We start from the raw sequence: 15,139 nt of genomic DNA, 5'->3' as shown, positions 1-15,139 counted from the left end.
CATCCATTCCCATTCTGACATGCCCATCCATTCCCATTCCGACACGCCCATCCATTCCCGTTCCGACACGCCCATCCATTCCCGTTCCGACACGTCCATCCATTCCCATTCTGACATGCCCATCCATTCCCATTCCGACACGTCTATCCACTGCCTCCTCCACCACAATGAAGTCAAACTCAGCTTGGAGGAGCAACACCTCGTATTCCATCTGGGTAGCCTCCAACCTGGTATGAACATCAATTACTCCAACTTCTGGTATTCCCTCCTCTCTCTCTCTCTCTATTCCCCTCTCTGGTTACCCACTCACTTATCCCTCATCAAAGTTCAATGTAAATTTATCATCAGAGTATGTATATGTCACTATATACTACATTGAGATTTAATTTCTTGCAGGTTTTTACAGGAAAATAAAGAAATACAACAGAATTTATGAAAAACTATAGATAGCAAATGCTGAAAGTTATTGGCATGCTGGCCTTCATAACAAGGGGAATTGAGTATAAGAGCAAAGAGGTCCTTCTGCAGCTGTACAGGGCCCTGGTGGGACCACACCTGGAGTATTGTGTGCAGTTTTGGTCTCCAAATTTGAGGAAGGACATTCTTGCTATTGAGGGAGTGCAGCATAGGTTCACAAGGTTAATTCCCGGGATAGCGGGACTGTCATATATATCGAAAGATTGGAGCATCTGGGCTTGTATACTCTGGAATTTAGAAGGCTGAGAGGGGATCTTATTGAAACATATAAGATTATTAAGGGATTGGACACACTGGAGGCAGGAAGCATGTTCCCGCTGATGGGCGAGTCCAGAACCAGAGGCCACAGTTTAAGAATAAGGGGTAGGCCATTTAGAACGGTGTTGAGGAAAAACTTTTTCTGCTTTAGATTTATTAGCACAATTTAGTCTTTTTTCAGGTTATAAGTTAAATCTCAGTAAGAGTGAACTTTTCCCGATTAATAAGCAAGTTCCCTTATATCAGAACCTCCCGTTTAAATTGGTTAATAACCATTTTTCATATCTTGGGATTAAAATTACCTGTAAACATAAGGATTTATTTAAGACTAATTTCCTACCCTTAATTGATCACATTACTCAACTTTCATTTAAATGGTCTCCACTTTATTTAACTTTGATTGGTCGTATTAATGCTGTTAAGATGTTTATTCTGCCAAAATTTTTATATGTATTTCAGGCACTACCGATTTTTGTTCCCAAATCCTTTTTTGATAAAGTTGACTCTAAAATTTCTTCATTTATTTGGCAAAATAAAAAGCCGAGATTGGGTAAAATACATCTACAGAAAGTTAAGAGAGATGGAGGTTTCGCATTACCTAACTTTAGATTCTACTATTGGGCAATTAATATTCAACATATGAAATTTTGGTTACTTGATCAAGATACACTATCCATTCCTAAATGGGTAGCATTGGAATTACAATCTGCTCAAGGTTATGCACTTGGCTCCATTTTAGGTTCTTCTCTTCCTTTCGATTTGAAACGCCACAAACAGGTTTGTAACCCGATAGTTAAATATACCTTACGTATTTGGTTTCAATTCCGAAAATTTTTCGATCTTAACCAATTTGGGCTTGCGATTCCTATTTTAGGCAACATATTCTTTCCTCCCTCTTCCACGGACCGTGCCTTTCAAATTTGGAAGACTAATGGTATATCACGGTTTTTGGATTTATTTTTAGATGGTTCCCTTATGTCTTTTGAGCAATTATCTAACAAATATAGCTTACCAAGAATACATTTTTTTAGATATCTCCAAGTTAGAAATTTCCTAAGTACTATACTCTCTTCTTTTCCGACGTTACCTCCTACATATATTTTAGATACTATAATTAACCTTAATCCATGTCAGAAAGGTGTAACGGCTATTATTTATAATACTATTATGAAACTTAGGAAAGCTCCATTCGATAAGATTAGGTCAGATTGGGAAAAGGAATTGGGCTTTATTATCTCGGCGGATGACTGGGCACATATTTTACAACTAGTCAATACTTCCTCTATCTGTTCCAAACATTCCCTAATTCTATTTAAAGTTGTTCATAGAGCACATATGTCTAAAGATAAATTAGCTCGTTTTTATTCTCATATTAACCCTCTTTGTGACAGATGTCATGGGGAGATAGCCTCCTTAACTCATATGTTTTGGTCCTGTCCTACTTTGGAAACTTTTTGGAAAGACATTTTTAATATTATTTCAAAGGTATTGAATATAGATATTTTTCCCCATCCTAATGGTATACTGCTATCTTTGGATTACCTAAAATTTCCAGTAATCTTTCCCCTTCAGCCCGTAGAATGATTGCATTTCTTACTTTAATGGCGAAAAGATGTATTTTACAACATTGGAAGGAGATTAATGCCCCAATTATGTTCTTTTGGTTTTCTCAGATGATACTATGCTTAAATTTGGAGAAAATCAGAATTTGAACAGACCTGGAGATCTTTTATTCAACATTTTCATTGAATGTATTTTTTCTTTCTCTTTGCCCATATTTACATTCCCTTCTTGCTTTTTTAACTGTTTTTAATGGAGGTCAGGTTTGAGGACGTGATTGTTTTAAGTTGTTTTAAGTCTACTTGATACCTAGTTAGCCCATTGCTTTGCTTTGCTTTTTAGATTAGTTGCACAGTGGGTTTTTTTGGGGGTTTTTTCTTCTCTTTATTGATATGTATGGAAAATTAGTATACTATTATATTACCTTGTTATTTTATATCTAAACTGCACTGTTTGTACTAACTTTTTATTGTGTATTAATATCTCTTGCAGATTTATATTGCAACAGTGTATTAGTGTCTACATGGTTTACCTTTTGTGTACTAATCTAATAAAAAGATTTAAAAAGAAAAGAGGAAAAACTTTTTCACCCAGAGAGTGGTGGATATATGGAATGCTCTGCCCCGAAAGGCTGTGGAGGCCAAGTCTCTGGATGCTTTCAAGAAAGAGATGGATAGAATGCTTAAAGATAGTGGAATCAACGGTTATGAGGAGAAGGCAGGAACTGGATATTGATTGTGGATGATCAGCCATGATCACAGTGAATGGTGATGCTGGCTCAAAGGGTCGAATGGCCTACTCCTGCACCTATTGTCTATTGTCTATTGATGACCAACCAATCTGCCCATCACCTCCCTCTGCTGCACCTCTTTGCCCTTCTTCCATGGTCCTCGTTCCTCTCCAATCAGATTCCTCCTTCTTCAGCCCTTTATCTCTTCCACCTACCCCCTCCCAGCTTCTTACTTCATTCTCTCTTTGCCCACCCACCCACCTTCCCCCTGACCTGATCTCACCCCCACCTTCTTATTTTGGCTTCTGCCCCCTTCCTTTCCAGTCCCGATGAAGGGTTTAACCGCCCAGAACGTCGACTGTTCATTCCCCTCTACAGATGGTGCTTGACCTGCTGAGTTCCTCCAGCACTTTGTGAGTGTTGATCTGCTGAATCTCCTGTGATTAGAATTTCATCTGGGTCTGTCCTGTTCTCCATTTCAGATACACACAGTCTGGCCAGACTCCAGAACGTGCCTCATGTCAGTATTTTACCTGACTCTCCCAGATCCAATTTTCATTACTCTAGTCACCACCCTTGATTTTTTTATGTCATTTGTTCAGCCTTGTTGTCCACCTTCACCCATTCATTCTCTCAGCCTCAAACTACCGTCAGTTTTCACTCTAGTTTCAGTGAAACATTACAGACCCCAGGAGCGATCTCCAGGAGGAGCTCAGCGGGTCGGGCAGCCCCTGGTGGGGGTCAGGAACTGGCAACATCCTACCGCAGGTTTAAACGCCTGACCCACCCACACATACCTACAGACAAGTTTGGGATACCAGTGGGATGGATACTGATGGACTTCTCGGCTTCTGTGGAGCTTCTGTCTGGGAAGAAAGAGGCATTTCTGCGAGCCTATTCCCCATTCGCTCCCCCGCCCTGAGCTACAGTTGGGGTGGTGTTGAGTCCGGCAGAGCTGGGAGCTCTGAGCGGACCCATTCACGGAGTCAGTGACACCAGCCAGAGGCTGCTCTCTCTGTGCCTGCTCGTTCTTCCAACACCGCTGTTTCTGTAATCGTCTTCCACACGCTGCTTGTATAGGCTTTGTAATTGATGAGAAATTCTCAGGAAGGGAACACCGTTTTATCTGGGGACTGCCTGCAATCCTTTCTCTACTGCCTCGACTACTAAGTATCTCCAGCATATCCTCCTTTATTTAAGACTTCCAACACCTGCAGTATGCTGCTTCATCTCCTTCTTCATGGAGGGTCTTTGCATGGAAGTCACCTACAGCTGGTCAGGACTGGGTGGTCAGTGCAGGCCCCTGCGATTGGCCTCGGCCTCCGCCATCCATTTCAGCTAGTGACAGACACTCAGAGGATCTACAATCTAATTACAAACACACACAGCTCCAGCGACCGGAGTCTGATCCTAACCTCCGATTTTGTCTGTGCAGAGTTTGCACGTTTGCCCTCTGGGTTTCAGAGTTCCTCCCACATCTCAAAGGCACACAGTTCAATAGCTTAATGCAATTTGCTCTTAGTAGGCAGGTGGTTGAATCTGGGAGGGGTTCGTGAGGATGTGGAGCACACACAAAATGCTGGAGGAACTCAGCAGGTCAGGCAGCATCTATGGAAATGATTCAACAGCCGAGACCCTTCATCTGGACTGGAATGGCAGGGGATGGTGCCAGAATAAAAAAGGTGGGGGGAGGGGAAGGAAGGTAGTTAGAAGGTGATAGGTGAAGCCACTTACTTGGGTTGAAAAGGTCAAAGGACTGGAGAGGAAGGAATCTGACAGGAGAGGAGCGTGGACCAAAGGAGAAAGGGACCCAGTGGGAGGGGAGAGGAAGGGGAGGAGAGTAAGAGGCCAGGGTGCGGAATAGATGAAGAGAGGAGGGGGAAGGGGGAAGGGCTGAAAGGCCTGTTTCTATGCTGCTTTAGTCCCAAGTGCTCCAGTTTCCTTCTGCACCCCACCGACATGGGGTCGGGAAGCTGGCTGGCGGTGACAGGAGAGTCAGTGCGGAGCTGATGAGTGTGTGAGAGAGGATCTGCTACAGGAGGGTGAAATGGAGAAATGCAGGTGACGGAATGACTGTGGGTTGGCATCGATTCAATGGGACAAACAGTCACCATATAGGTGACAAGACAGCACAACGTTGGGTACAACACTTCATACCGTGCCAGCAATTGTGACCGGGGATCAGGTCCCACCACTGCCTGTAAGGAGTCTGTACATTCCCCCTGTGACCGAATGGGTTTCCTCGAGGTGTACTGGTTTCCCCACAGACCAAGACATGTGGGTTAGCGTCAGTAAACTGTATGCATGCTATGGTGACACTTGTGGGCTGCCCCCAGACTGTGTTGGTCATTGATGTAAACAACGTATTTCACACATGTTCTGATGTACGTGTGATGGATAAAGTTAATCTTTCATCTTTCTGTTTAAAATACAGAGTGCTGGACAACTGGCTTTGCATTGTTCAGGTTAAACTCACAATCTGAACTGCGCCGTCATGGGTGATATTGAATACTGTCCGTGGGGAGAGAGTTACCCTTCAACACAAGAGATTCTGCAGATGCTGGAAATTCCGAGGAACACACACAAAATGCTGGAGGAACTCAGCAGGTCAGGCAGCATCTATGGAGAGGAGTAAAGAGGTGATGTTTCAAGCCAAGACCCTTCATTAGGACTAATCCTACAAAAAGGCGTGGATTCAGCCCAGTAGATCACAGGTAAAGCCCTCCCAACCATTGAGCACATCTACATGAAACACTGTCATAGGAAAGCAGCATCCATCATCAAAGATCCTCACCACCCGGGCCATGCTCTTTTCTTACGGCTTCCAATCAGGTAAAACGTACAAGAGCCTCAGGACTCGCACCACCAAGTTCAGGAACAGTTACTACCCCACAACCATCAGGCTGTTGAACAAAAAGAATAACTACACTCATCTATTGAGAAGTTCCCACAACAAATGATCGTACTTTAAGGACTCTTTATCTTGTATTTCATGCTCTCGTTATTTATTGCTGTTTATTTATATTTTCATTTACACGGTGGCATTGGACGATAATTTTGAAATCCTTCATTTTAATCTGTCTGTTATATTTTTATTAATAGTAAAACAACGATTAATGCAAATATACAAAACTCATAGGAAGAAGCACGGTTGATGTTTCAGGCTGAGACCTGAAAAATCAACTTTGCTTCTTCCTAGAGATGCTGCCTGGCCTGCTGTGTTCCACCAGCATTTTATGTGTGTTGCTTGAACTTCCAGCATCTGCAGATTTCCTCGTTTGCATACAAAACTCAGCCTTTTCCTTAAAGAAGTCCATAGTTATTGTTACTAATTCATTCATCAATAATAATCTCTGCTCAAAGTTACTATGACACAGGAGAAATTTTTTTAGAAGATGATTAATTTGAGCACACATTCTCAAAAAAGTTCACCATCCCTGCTCTAGACTAGAGTTTAAATTTCAATAAGCACCCTTGGGATTGGCAGATTTTTCCAAATCGCTGGGTGCTACTCCTATCAGTCACCAGGCATACGATGATTCACTTCTGATGAGGCATCTTTGACCTGAAATGTTAACTCGTCTTCTCTATCCACAGGTGCTGCCTGACCTGCTGAACATGTCCACCACATTCTATTCATATTTTTGGTCTCTATCAAAGTGAATGAAGACCTAATGAAGATGTAAATAAGATTGAAAGGGTACAGAGAAAATTTACAAGAATGTTGCTGGAACTGGAGGACCTGAGTTATAAGGAAAGACTGAACATGTTAGGACCTTGCCCCCTCGAACATAGTAAATTGAGGGAAGATTTGATAGAGGTATACAAAATTATGAGGGGTACAGATAGGCTAAATGCAAGCAAGCCATTTCTACTGAGGTTAGGAGGGACTGCAACTACAGGTCATGGGTTAAGGGTGAAAGGTGAAAAGCTTCAGGGGAACATGGAGGGAAACTTCTTCACTCAGAGGGTGGTGAAATTGTGAAACATGCCGCCAGCACAAGTGGTAGAGGGTGGAAGGATTAGCTGGGGATCCCATTTTGACACTCTGTAGCTCGTGTGAAGAAGATTGGATATGCACAGAGCTTACTGGACCAGGATTTCAAGGAATGAATAATTCTGTGACATGGGTTCAAATCCCACAGTGGCAACTTAAACTGAACTAATACTGGAATTAAAAACAAGACAACATTCATAAAAGGTGGCCATAAAACTATGGAATTAAAACAAAGGCCTCTGCTTAACTTTAGGGGATTAAGTCTATTGCCTTCACCAGTCTGTAATGCAACATAAAGCTGACATCAGCAAAAGTGATCATGAATCAGTCAGATTTTCACGAGCACCAGCCAGACCTCACTTGGAGTTTTGGGCCCCTTATCTATGAAAAGATATGCTGGCACTGAAGAGGGTCCGGACAAGGTTCATGAGAATGATCCTGGGAATGCAAGGGTTAATGTGTACAAAGTGTTTGATGGCTCTGGACCTGTACTCGCTGGAGTTTAGAAGAATGAGGGGGCATCTCATTGAAACCTATCAAATATTGAAAGGCCCTGATAGAGTGGATGTGGAGAGGATGCTTCCTATATTAGAGGAATCTAGGACCAGAGGACACAGCCTCAGAATAGAGGGATATCCATTTAGAACAGAGATAAAGGAAAGTTTCTTTAGCAAGTAGTAGGAGATTCTGTGCCATTCATTGCCACAGATGACTGTGCAGTCCAAGTCATTGGGTATAAGGGTATATGGCAGAGGTTGATAGGTTCTTGATTGGTCAGTGTGGCAAAGGTTATGGGCAGAAGGCAGGAGAATGGGTTGAGAGCAAATAATGGAATGGCAGAACACACTTGATGGGCCGAATTATCTAATTCTGCTCCTATGTCTTATGGTCTAGAATCCATTTTGCTTACTTATGTCCTTTGGGCAAAGCCCTTACTGTATCTACCCTGTTGGTCATCCTGTTATAGGAAAGACATTATTAAACTAGAAAGTGTGCAGAAAAGATTTACCAGGATCTTGGGGGCCTGAGTTATGGGAAGAGGCTGGACAGACTAGAACTTTATTCTAAGGAATGTAGGAGGTTGAGAAGTGACTTTCATGTTTTTGCTTTGTTTCGTGGCTATCTGGAGAAGACAATTCTCAGAGTTGTATACAGATACATACTTTAATAATAAATGAACCGTTGAGAGGTATATGTATATGATCATGAGAGGCATGGACAGGGTGAAAGCACACAGCCTTTTTCCCCAGGGAGGGGGTGCTATCAACAAGAGGGCATTGACAAAATCAGAGGGGAGAGATTTAAAAAGGACACCAGGGGCAGCTTCTTCTTGTAAAGGATATTTGAAATGAACTGCCAGAACTAATAACTGAGGCAGGCACGCTTGCAACATTTTAAAGCCAAGGACAGGTAAATAATGGCTAGGAGGGGTTTAGAGGACCAGGACCAAATGCAGGGAGATGGGACTAGCTTGCTGGGCGAGACAACCATCATGGGCAAGTTGGGCCAAGTGGCTTGTCCCTGTACTGTATGTCTCCGCAACTCTTGTCTACATCACCTTTGGTCTTTTGAAGTGGGTCACGATTCCCTCATTTCAGATCACTACACACACCCACTTACAGTTACCCACTTAACGGCTCCGCGGTTTCACTCTAGGCTCTGAGAGAACAAGCATTCCCAATATGGCTGCACCAACTCCTCTCCAACCCCAAGTGCTCCCGAAAATTCACTCACCTCCTTGCTCGTCCAGCATGACCAAGGTCCTGATCCCCGCATCTTTGCTCTGTTCGAGGTGAGAAGGAAAAAAGAATTATGGTGGCTGGGAACCAAACAGGTACATTGCTAGATCTCAACTGCAAATTCATAATCCAACCCCTTCTATATCCATGTTCAGAAAACTCCTGAGAAATATACAAGTGGCTCATGCAAGGATAATACACAGTAGCCACTAGCCACACAAATAATGCCCCCATGTTTCAAGAATGAAGTTCAATTAAGTTTACTTCACAAACATTCAATTTGTATTTTCATCACAGAGCTTATATTAACAAGTTTGTTCGTTATGTGCTGGGTCGTATGGCGTGGGTGAACGTGGTCCCAGGACTATGAATGTTCTGTTCTACAGAAGTGGCTTGCCATTGCCTTCACCTGGGCAGCATCTTTTTACAAGATGGGTGAGCCCAGCCATTACCATGATTGTCTGCCTGGTGTCAGTGGTCACATAACCAGGACTTGTGATCTGCACCGGCTGCTCATACGACCAACCACCACCTGCTCCCATGGCTTCACATGACCCTGATGGGGGACTAAGCAGATCAGATGCTACACCTTGCCCAAGGGTGACCTGAAGGCTAGCGAAGGGAAAGAGTGCCTTACACCTCATTTGGTAGAGATACATCTCCACCCTGCCACCCAAATTACCAGCTTAGTCTCCACAATAGGCCGGCTCTCTCCATTTTGACACATGTGCATATCATCACTTGGTGACTCTCCGATTCAAAGCTATCAAGATGTTGACAGAGGTGGACTCATTTTCCCTGACATGTGGCTTAGGCTCTGCACAGAGAAGTAATCACTTACCTAACTTTGTGCCCCAGCCTTAGTGCAAGGAGTTTAAGCGTATTAACAACAAGGCAGGTTTTTTATCGTTGCAGACCCAACTACAATCACCTAAGTTGGCAGGGTTAGACAGCCTGCAATCTGTTCAGTGGAGGGCATACTCATTTTCGAAAATGGTTGCATCTACAGTATACACACAGAGAGCCCCTACTCTGCTCTGCCCTCTGCCTGTACAATCTGCAAGTCTGTACAAGTGAAGTCGAGTTTATTGTTGTGTGCACACGTTGGGTGAGGTACAGCTACAATGAAACCTTTATTGCTGCAGCAACACAGGTACGTAGGTACAGACAACACAAAACATAAATTATTCATAAATTATATAAAACAGCATTTCCTTAAGGTTGTTTTAGCCGGGGGTGGTAGTGGGGATAAGTTCCCACCACCTATTAAATGTTCCCAATGGTGTGCATCTCAAATAGCCTCTGACAACCAAGTCCAGCTCCTGGCCTTCATGTGTGGCTTCGCTACTACACCCAGTGGAACCATTTCTACCAACAGGAAAAGGAGCAAAGGCAGGTTACCAGCACCTTAAAACCAGTCACTTCAGGCACATGGGGCTTGTCAGCTGTGGCTGGCAGTTTGATTTTTGACGCACCTAGCAAACACCTTTGCACTAAGCGACTCCAGCCATTTTTTTTTTTCTTTGGTCATAACCCACGTGTCTAACACAATTGGCTGCCAGCTCCAGCTTGGCCCTCCCCCTCACTTGTTTGTACTGGCGATCTCCTCTTTTCCTCTGGCCACACTCAGTTCCGAAACATATCCAACTTTTGCATCCATAAATGCTGCCTGACCCACTGAGTTCCTTCAGCGTCGTGCCTCCTGCGGTTAGAATCTGTAACCGGCCGTGTGAGTGGCTGGCGGAAGCGGAAACTCGCCACACTTATCTAGGTGAGCATTTGGATTATGAAGGCATTAAAGCATCCAGACCAAGTGCTAAGAAATGATGGAGTCAGAGGCCAAAGCTTTGGGTATATTTAAGGCAGAGGTTGATAGATTCTTACTTAGTCAGGGTGTGAAGGGATACAGGGAGATTGGGTCAGAGGGAAATGGATCAGCCATGATGAAATGGCAAAGCAGATCGATGAGCTAAACGGCATAATTCTGCTCCTATATCTCATGGTCTGTCTTGAGCTCAACACATTGATACAATCATTAAGAAGGCATGGCAGTACCTGTACTTCAGTGGGAGTTTGAGGAGATTGGTCATGTCAGCAAAGACTCTTGCAAGCTTTACGGTATATGCTATGGATTATGGTATAGAGCTTCCTGACTGGTGTGGAGGCTCCAACTCACAGGGTGACAAGGGGCTGCAGATGGCTGTAGCCTCAGCCGGTTTCATCACAGGCACAACCCTCCCCACCGTAGAGGACATCCTCAAGAGGTGGAGTCTCCAGAACGCGGCATCACTAACAACCCTGAGCCCCTCCCATTACTATCGTCGGGGAGGAGGCACAGGAGCCTGAAGGGACACACTCAACTCGCACAACTCTGGAATGTGGTAACGCATGCGAGGCTCCATCATCACCTTGGCTCTGTTCGGCAGTGACAGGGCTCCAAGGCAACGCACGAGCACTGTAGTCTCACTCCAATGATCGGAACACAGCTACATTCTCTGTAACACTACAAGATGCAGCCACTAATATCACTGACATTTTTAAATGACTGCTTCTCAGCAAGACTCAATCCCACATTTGCTTGTAACCACGCAGGGTGCCAATAGGAAGGCTGAGATTGATAAGGAAATTAATTCAGCACAAAGAAAGTTATAAATTCAATGTTCCTTCTCCTCAATTCCTAACCCCTCCTGGCAAGTGGCTGTCAAATGCACTGTTATTGCTTCAATTAAACGTTTTGTTTTCATTGAATTAAGGAACTACGGGGCAAGCATATACCTTGTTGCTGTGCAAAGCCATTTCTCACTGTAGTATTAGGCTTGGTGGATTTTGTATTGATCCCTTTTTGGGTGCATAATCGTGACATGCTTTGCAAATTGCTGACGAAATTCAGCTCAGAGAACCATGGATCCGGGCAAGACAGAATCAGAAAAGTACATTTCGAGACATTTTGCAGGGAAAGGTGATATTTGCGTCAGCCAGAAATGTCGACTGTTTATTCATTTCCATAGACACTGCCTGACCTGCTGAGTTCCTCCAGCACTTTTTGTGTGTTGCTCTGGATTTCCAGCATCTGCAGAATCTCCTGTGTTTATATTTTTGGCTGTAGTTAACTCCAATAAGGAGCGCATACCCCACAACTGTTAGTACTTTCCTGCCGAGAGTGCAGAATTCCTGCCTTTCATCCCCCTCCCGACATCCTGCACTGCTACCGCAACCTTGTAAAAGCTTTTACAGATATGTGAAAAGAAAAAGATTGGTTAAGACAAATGTAGGTCCCCTACAGACAGAAACAGGTGAATTGATTATGGGGAGCAAAGACATGGCAGACCAATTGAATAATTACTTTGGTTCTGTCTTCACTAAGGAGGACATAAATAATCTTCCGGAAATAGTAGGGGACAGAGGGTCCAGTGAGATGGAGGAACTGAGGGAAATACATGTTAGTAGGGAAGTGGTGTTAGGTAAATTGAAGGGATTAAAGACAGATAAATCCCCAGGGCCAGATGGTCTGCATCCCAGAGTGCTTAAGGAAGTAGCCCAAGAAATAGTGGATGCATTAGTGATAATTTTTCAAAACTCTTTAGATTCCGGACTAGTTCCTGAGGATTGGAGGGTGGCTAATGTAACCCCACTTTTTAAAAAAGGAGGGAGAGAGAAACCGGGGAATTATAGACCGGTTAGCCTAACATCGGTGGTGGGGAAACTGCTAGAGTCAGTTATCAAAGATGTGATAACAGCACATTTGGAAAGCGGTGAAATCATCGGACAAAGTCAGCATGGATTTGTGAAAGGAAAATCATGTCTGACGAATCTCATAGAATTTTTTGAGGATGTAACTAGTAGAGTGGATAGGGGAGAACCAGTGGATGTGGTATATTTGGATTTTCAAAAGGCTTTTGACAAGGTCCCACACAGGAGATTAGTGTGCAAACTTAAAGCACACGGTATTGGGGATAAGGTATTGATGTGGATAGAGAATTGGTTGGCAGACAGGAAGCAAAGAGTGGGAATAAATGGGACCTTTTCAGAATGGCAGGCGGTGACTAGTGGGGTACCGCAAGGCTCAGTGCTGGGACCCCAGTTGCTTACAATATATATTAATGACTTGGATGAGGGAATTAAATGCAGCATCTCCAATTCTGCGGATGACATGAAGCTGGGCGGCAGTGTTAGCTGTGAGGAGGATGCTAAGAGGATGCAGGGTGACTTGGATAGGTTAGGTGAGTGGGCAAATTCATGGCAGATGCAATTTAATGTGGATAAATGTGAAGTTATCCACTTTGGTGGCAAAAACAGGAAAACAGATTATTATCTGAATGGTGGCCGATTAGGAAAAGGGGAGGTGCAACGAGACCTGGGTGTCATTATACACCAGTCATTGAAAGTGGGCATGCAGGTACAGCAGGCGGTGAAAAAGGCGAATGGTATGCTGGCATTTATAGCGAGAGGATTCGAGTACAGGAGCAGGGAGGTACAACTGCAGTTGTACTAAGTCTTGGTGAGACCACACCTGGAGTACTGTGTGCAGTTTTGGTCCCCTAATCTGAGGAAAGGCATCCTTGCCATAGAGGGAGTACAAAGAAGGTTCACCAGATTGATTCCTGGGATGGCAGGACTTTCATATGATGAAAGACTGGATGAACTAGGCTTATACTCGTTGGAATTTAGAAGATTGAGGGGGGATCTGATTGAAACGTATAAAATCCTAAAGGGATTGGACAGGCTAGATGCAGGAAGATTGTTCCCAATGTTGGGGAAGTCAAGAACGAAGGGTCACAGTTTGAGGATAAAGGGGAAGCCTTTTAGGACCGAGATTAGGAAAAGCTCCTTCACACATAGAGTGGTGAATCTGTGGAATTCTCTGCCACAGGAAACAGCTGAGGCCAGTTCATTGGCTATATTTAAGAGGGAGTTAGATATGGCCCTTGTGGCTAAAGGGATCAGGGGGTATGGAGGGAAGGCTGGTGCAGGGTTCTGAGTTGGATGATCAGCCATGATCATACTGAATGGCGGTGCAGGCTCGAAGGGCCGAATGGCCTACTCCCGCACTTATTTTCTATGTTTCTATGTTTCTTGTATCTCTCAATACACATCCCAAACTTTGCAATTCCCTTCCTAAATCTCTCCATGGGACAGAGGGGGACGTGGTCACCTGAAGTTTGACAATTCAACATTCATATCACGGGGTTGGAGACTTGCCCAGCGGAATACGAGCCGCTGTTCCTCTAATTCAAGTTAAGCCTTGGCCCTGTGGAAGACAGACATGTTGCTATGGAAATGGGAAGTGGAGTTAAAATGGCCACAGTTGTTGTTGTCCCATGTGAATGATGTGCAAGAAGATGAATTTGCCCCAGTATTTGAAGAACCCAGAAACAGTGAGTTTGGGACGCAAGGACCCAGCCAACCTCCCCAGCCACCACCCCAGCCCATCTATCCAGTGAGGTTGGGTCGTACGGACCCAGCCATTCTCCCCAAACCCCCACCCCTTATCTCTCTGTAACTAACTGCAATGTTACAACAAGACCAAACATCAGTTTGAAAAGTACCACCTCATCTGCCTGGAATACAGGAATGTGTTTATTCCAAACCGGAGCCAAACCATCCCGGAACATTTGATTAAAAGTTGATGAACAAAGGATGCTGATGAAGAAACTATACCTCCTCCACCAGCTGAAGCATACGGCGAGTGCTTTCCAGGGACTGTGGGCAGAGGAGAGAGAGAGAGGCAGGGTTAGATCTCTGAGAACAAACCAGTACTTCATTTTACCACAGCTTCTAACTTATGCATAAGCACACGTGACTGATCACCTGACCGACTGATCACCGAGATCAGAACCAGAATTATTATCACCAGCATGTGACGTGATATTTGTTAACTTAGTAGTAGCAGTTCAATGCAATACATAATCTAGCAGAAATAATAAAAATAACAATAGGTAAGCAAGTAAATCAATTACAGTATACATATATTGAATAGATTAAAAACACATGCAAAAAACAAAAATACTGTATATTAAAAAAAAGTGAGGTAGTGTGGCTCAGAAGGAAAGAGGGAGCAGAGAGGAGTGGTAGTGACAGGGGACTCAGTCGTCAGAGGAACAGACAGAAGATTCTGTGGACGTGAACAGGACTCCCGGATGGTGTTGGCTCCCAAGTGCCAAGGACAGGGATATTTAGTATCATGTTCACAACATTTTGGAGGGGAAGGGAGAGCAGCCAGATGTCTTGGTACTAATGACAGAGGAAGGAAAAGCAAAGAGGTCCCGGAGAGAATTTAGAGAGCTAGGTAGAAAACTGAGAAACAGGACCTCCAGGGTAATAATTTCAGACTGCTGCCTGTGCCACGCAATGGTGAGGGTAGAAACAGAATAATTTGGC

The 15,139-nt window shown here is 44.0% G+C and overlaps 1 protein-coding gene across 2 annotated transcripts in view; it reads right to left on the bottom strand.

Moving 5' to 3' along the window:
- LOC134352595 (synaptosomal-associated protein 25-like) overlaps positions 1-15,139 on the bottom strand; it is a 79,558-nt gene that overhangs the window by 22,001 nt on the left and 42,418 nt on the right. For both annotated transcript variants that reach the window (XM_063059872.1, XM_063059871.1), the window contains exons 3-4: positions 14,420-14,461; positions 8,757-8,805 (exon numbers count right to left, since the gene is read on the bottom strand). In XM_063059872.1, coding sequence (XP_062915942.1) covers positions 8,757-8,805; positions 14,420-14,461 — 91 coding nt within the window. The remainder of the gene's footprint in view (positions 1-8,756; positions 8,806-14,419; positions 14,462-15,139) is intronic.

This window comes from Mobula hypostoma, chromosome 10 (assembly GCF_963921235.1).
Source record: "Mobula hypostoma chromosome 10, sMobHyp1.1, whole genome shotgun sequence".
In the NCBI taxonomy this organism is placed as follows: Eukaryota; Metazoa; Chordata; class Chondrichthyes; order Myliobatiformes; family Myliobatidae; genus Mobula; species Mobula hypostoma.
Note: the sequence above shows the minus strand (reverse complement) of the source record. Positions and strands in the feature narration are given on the sequence as shown.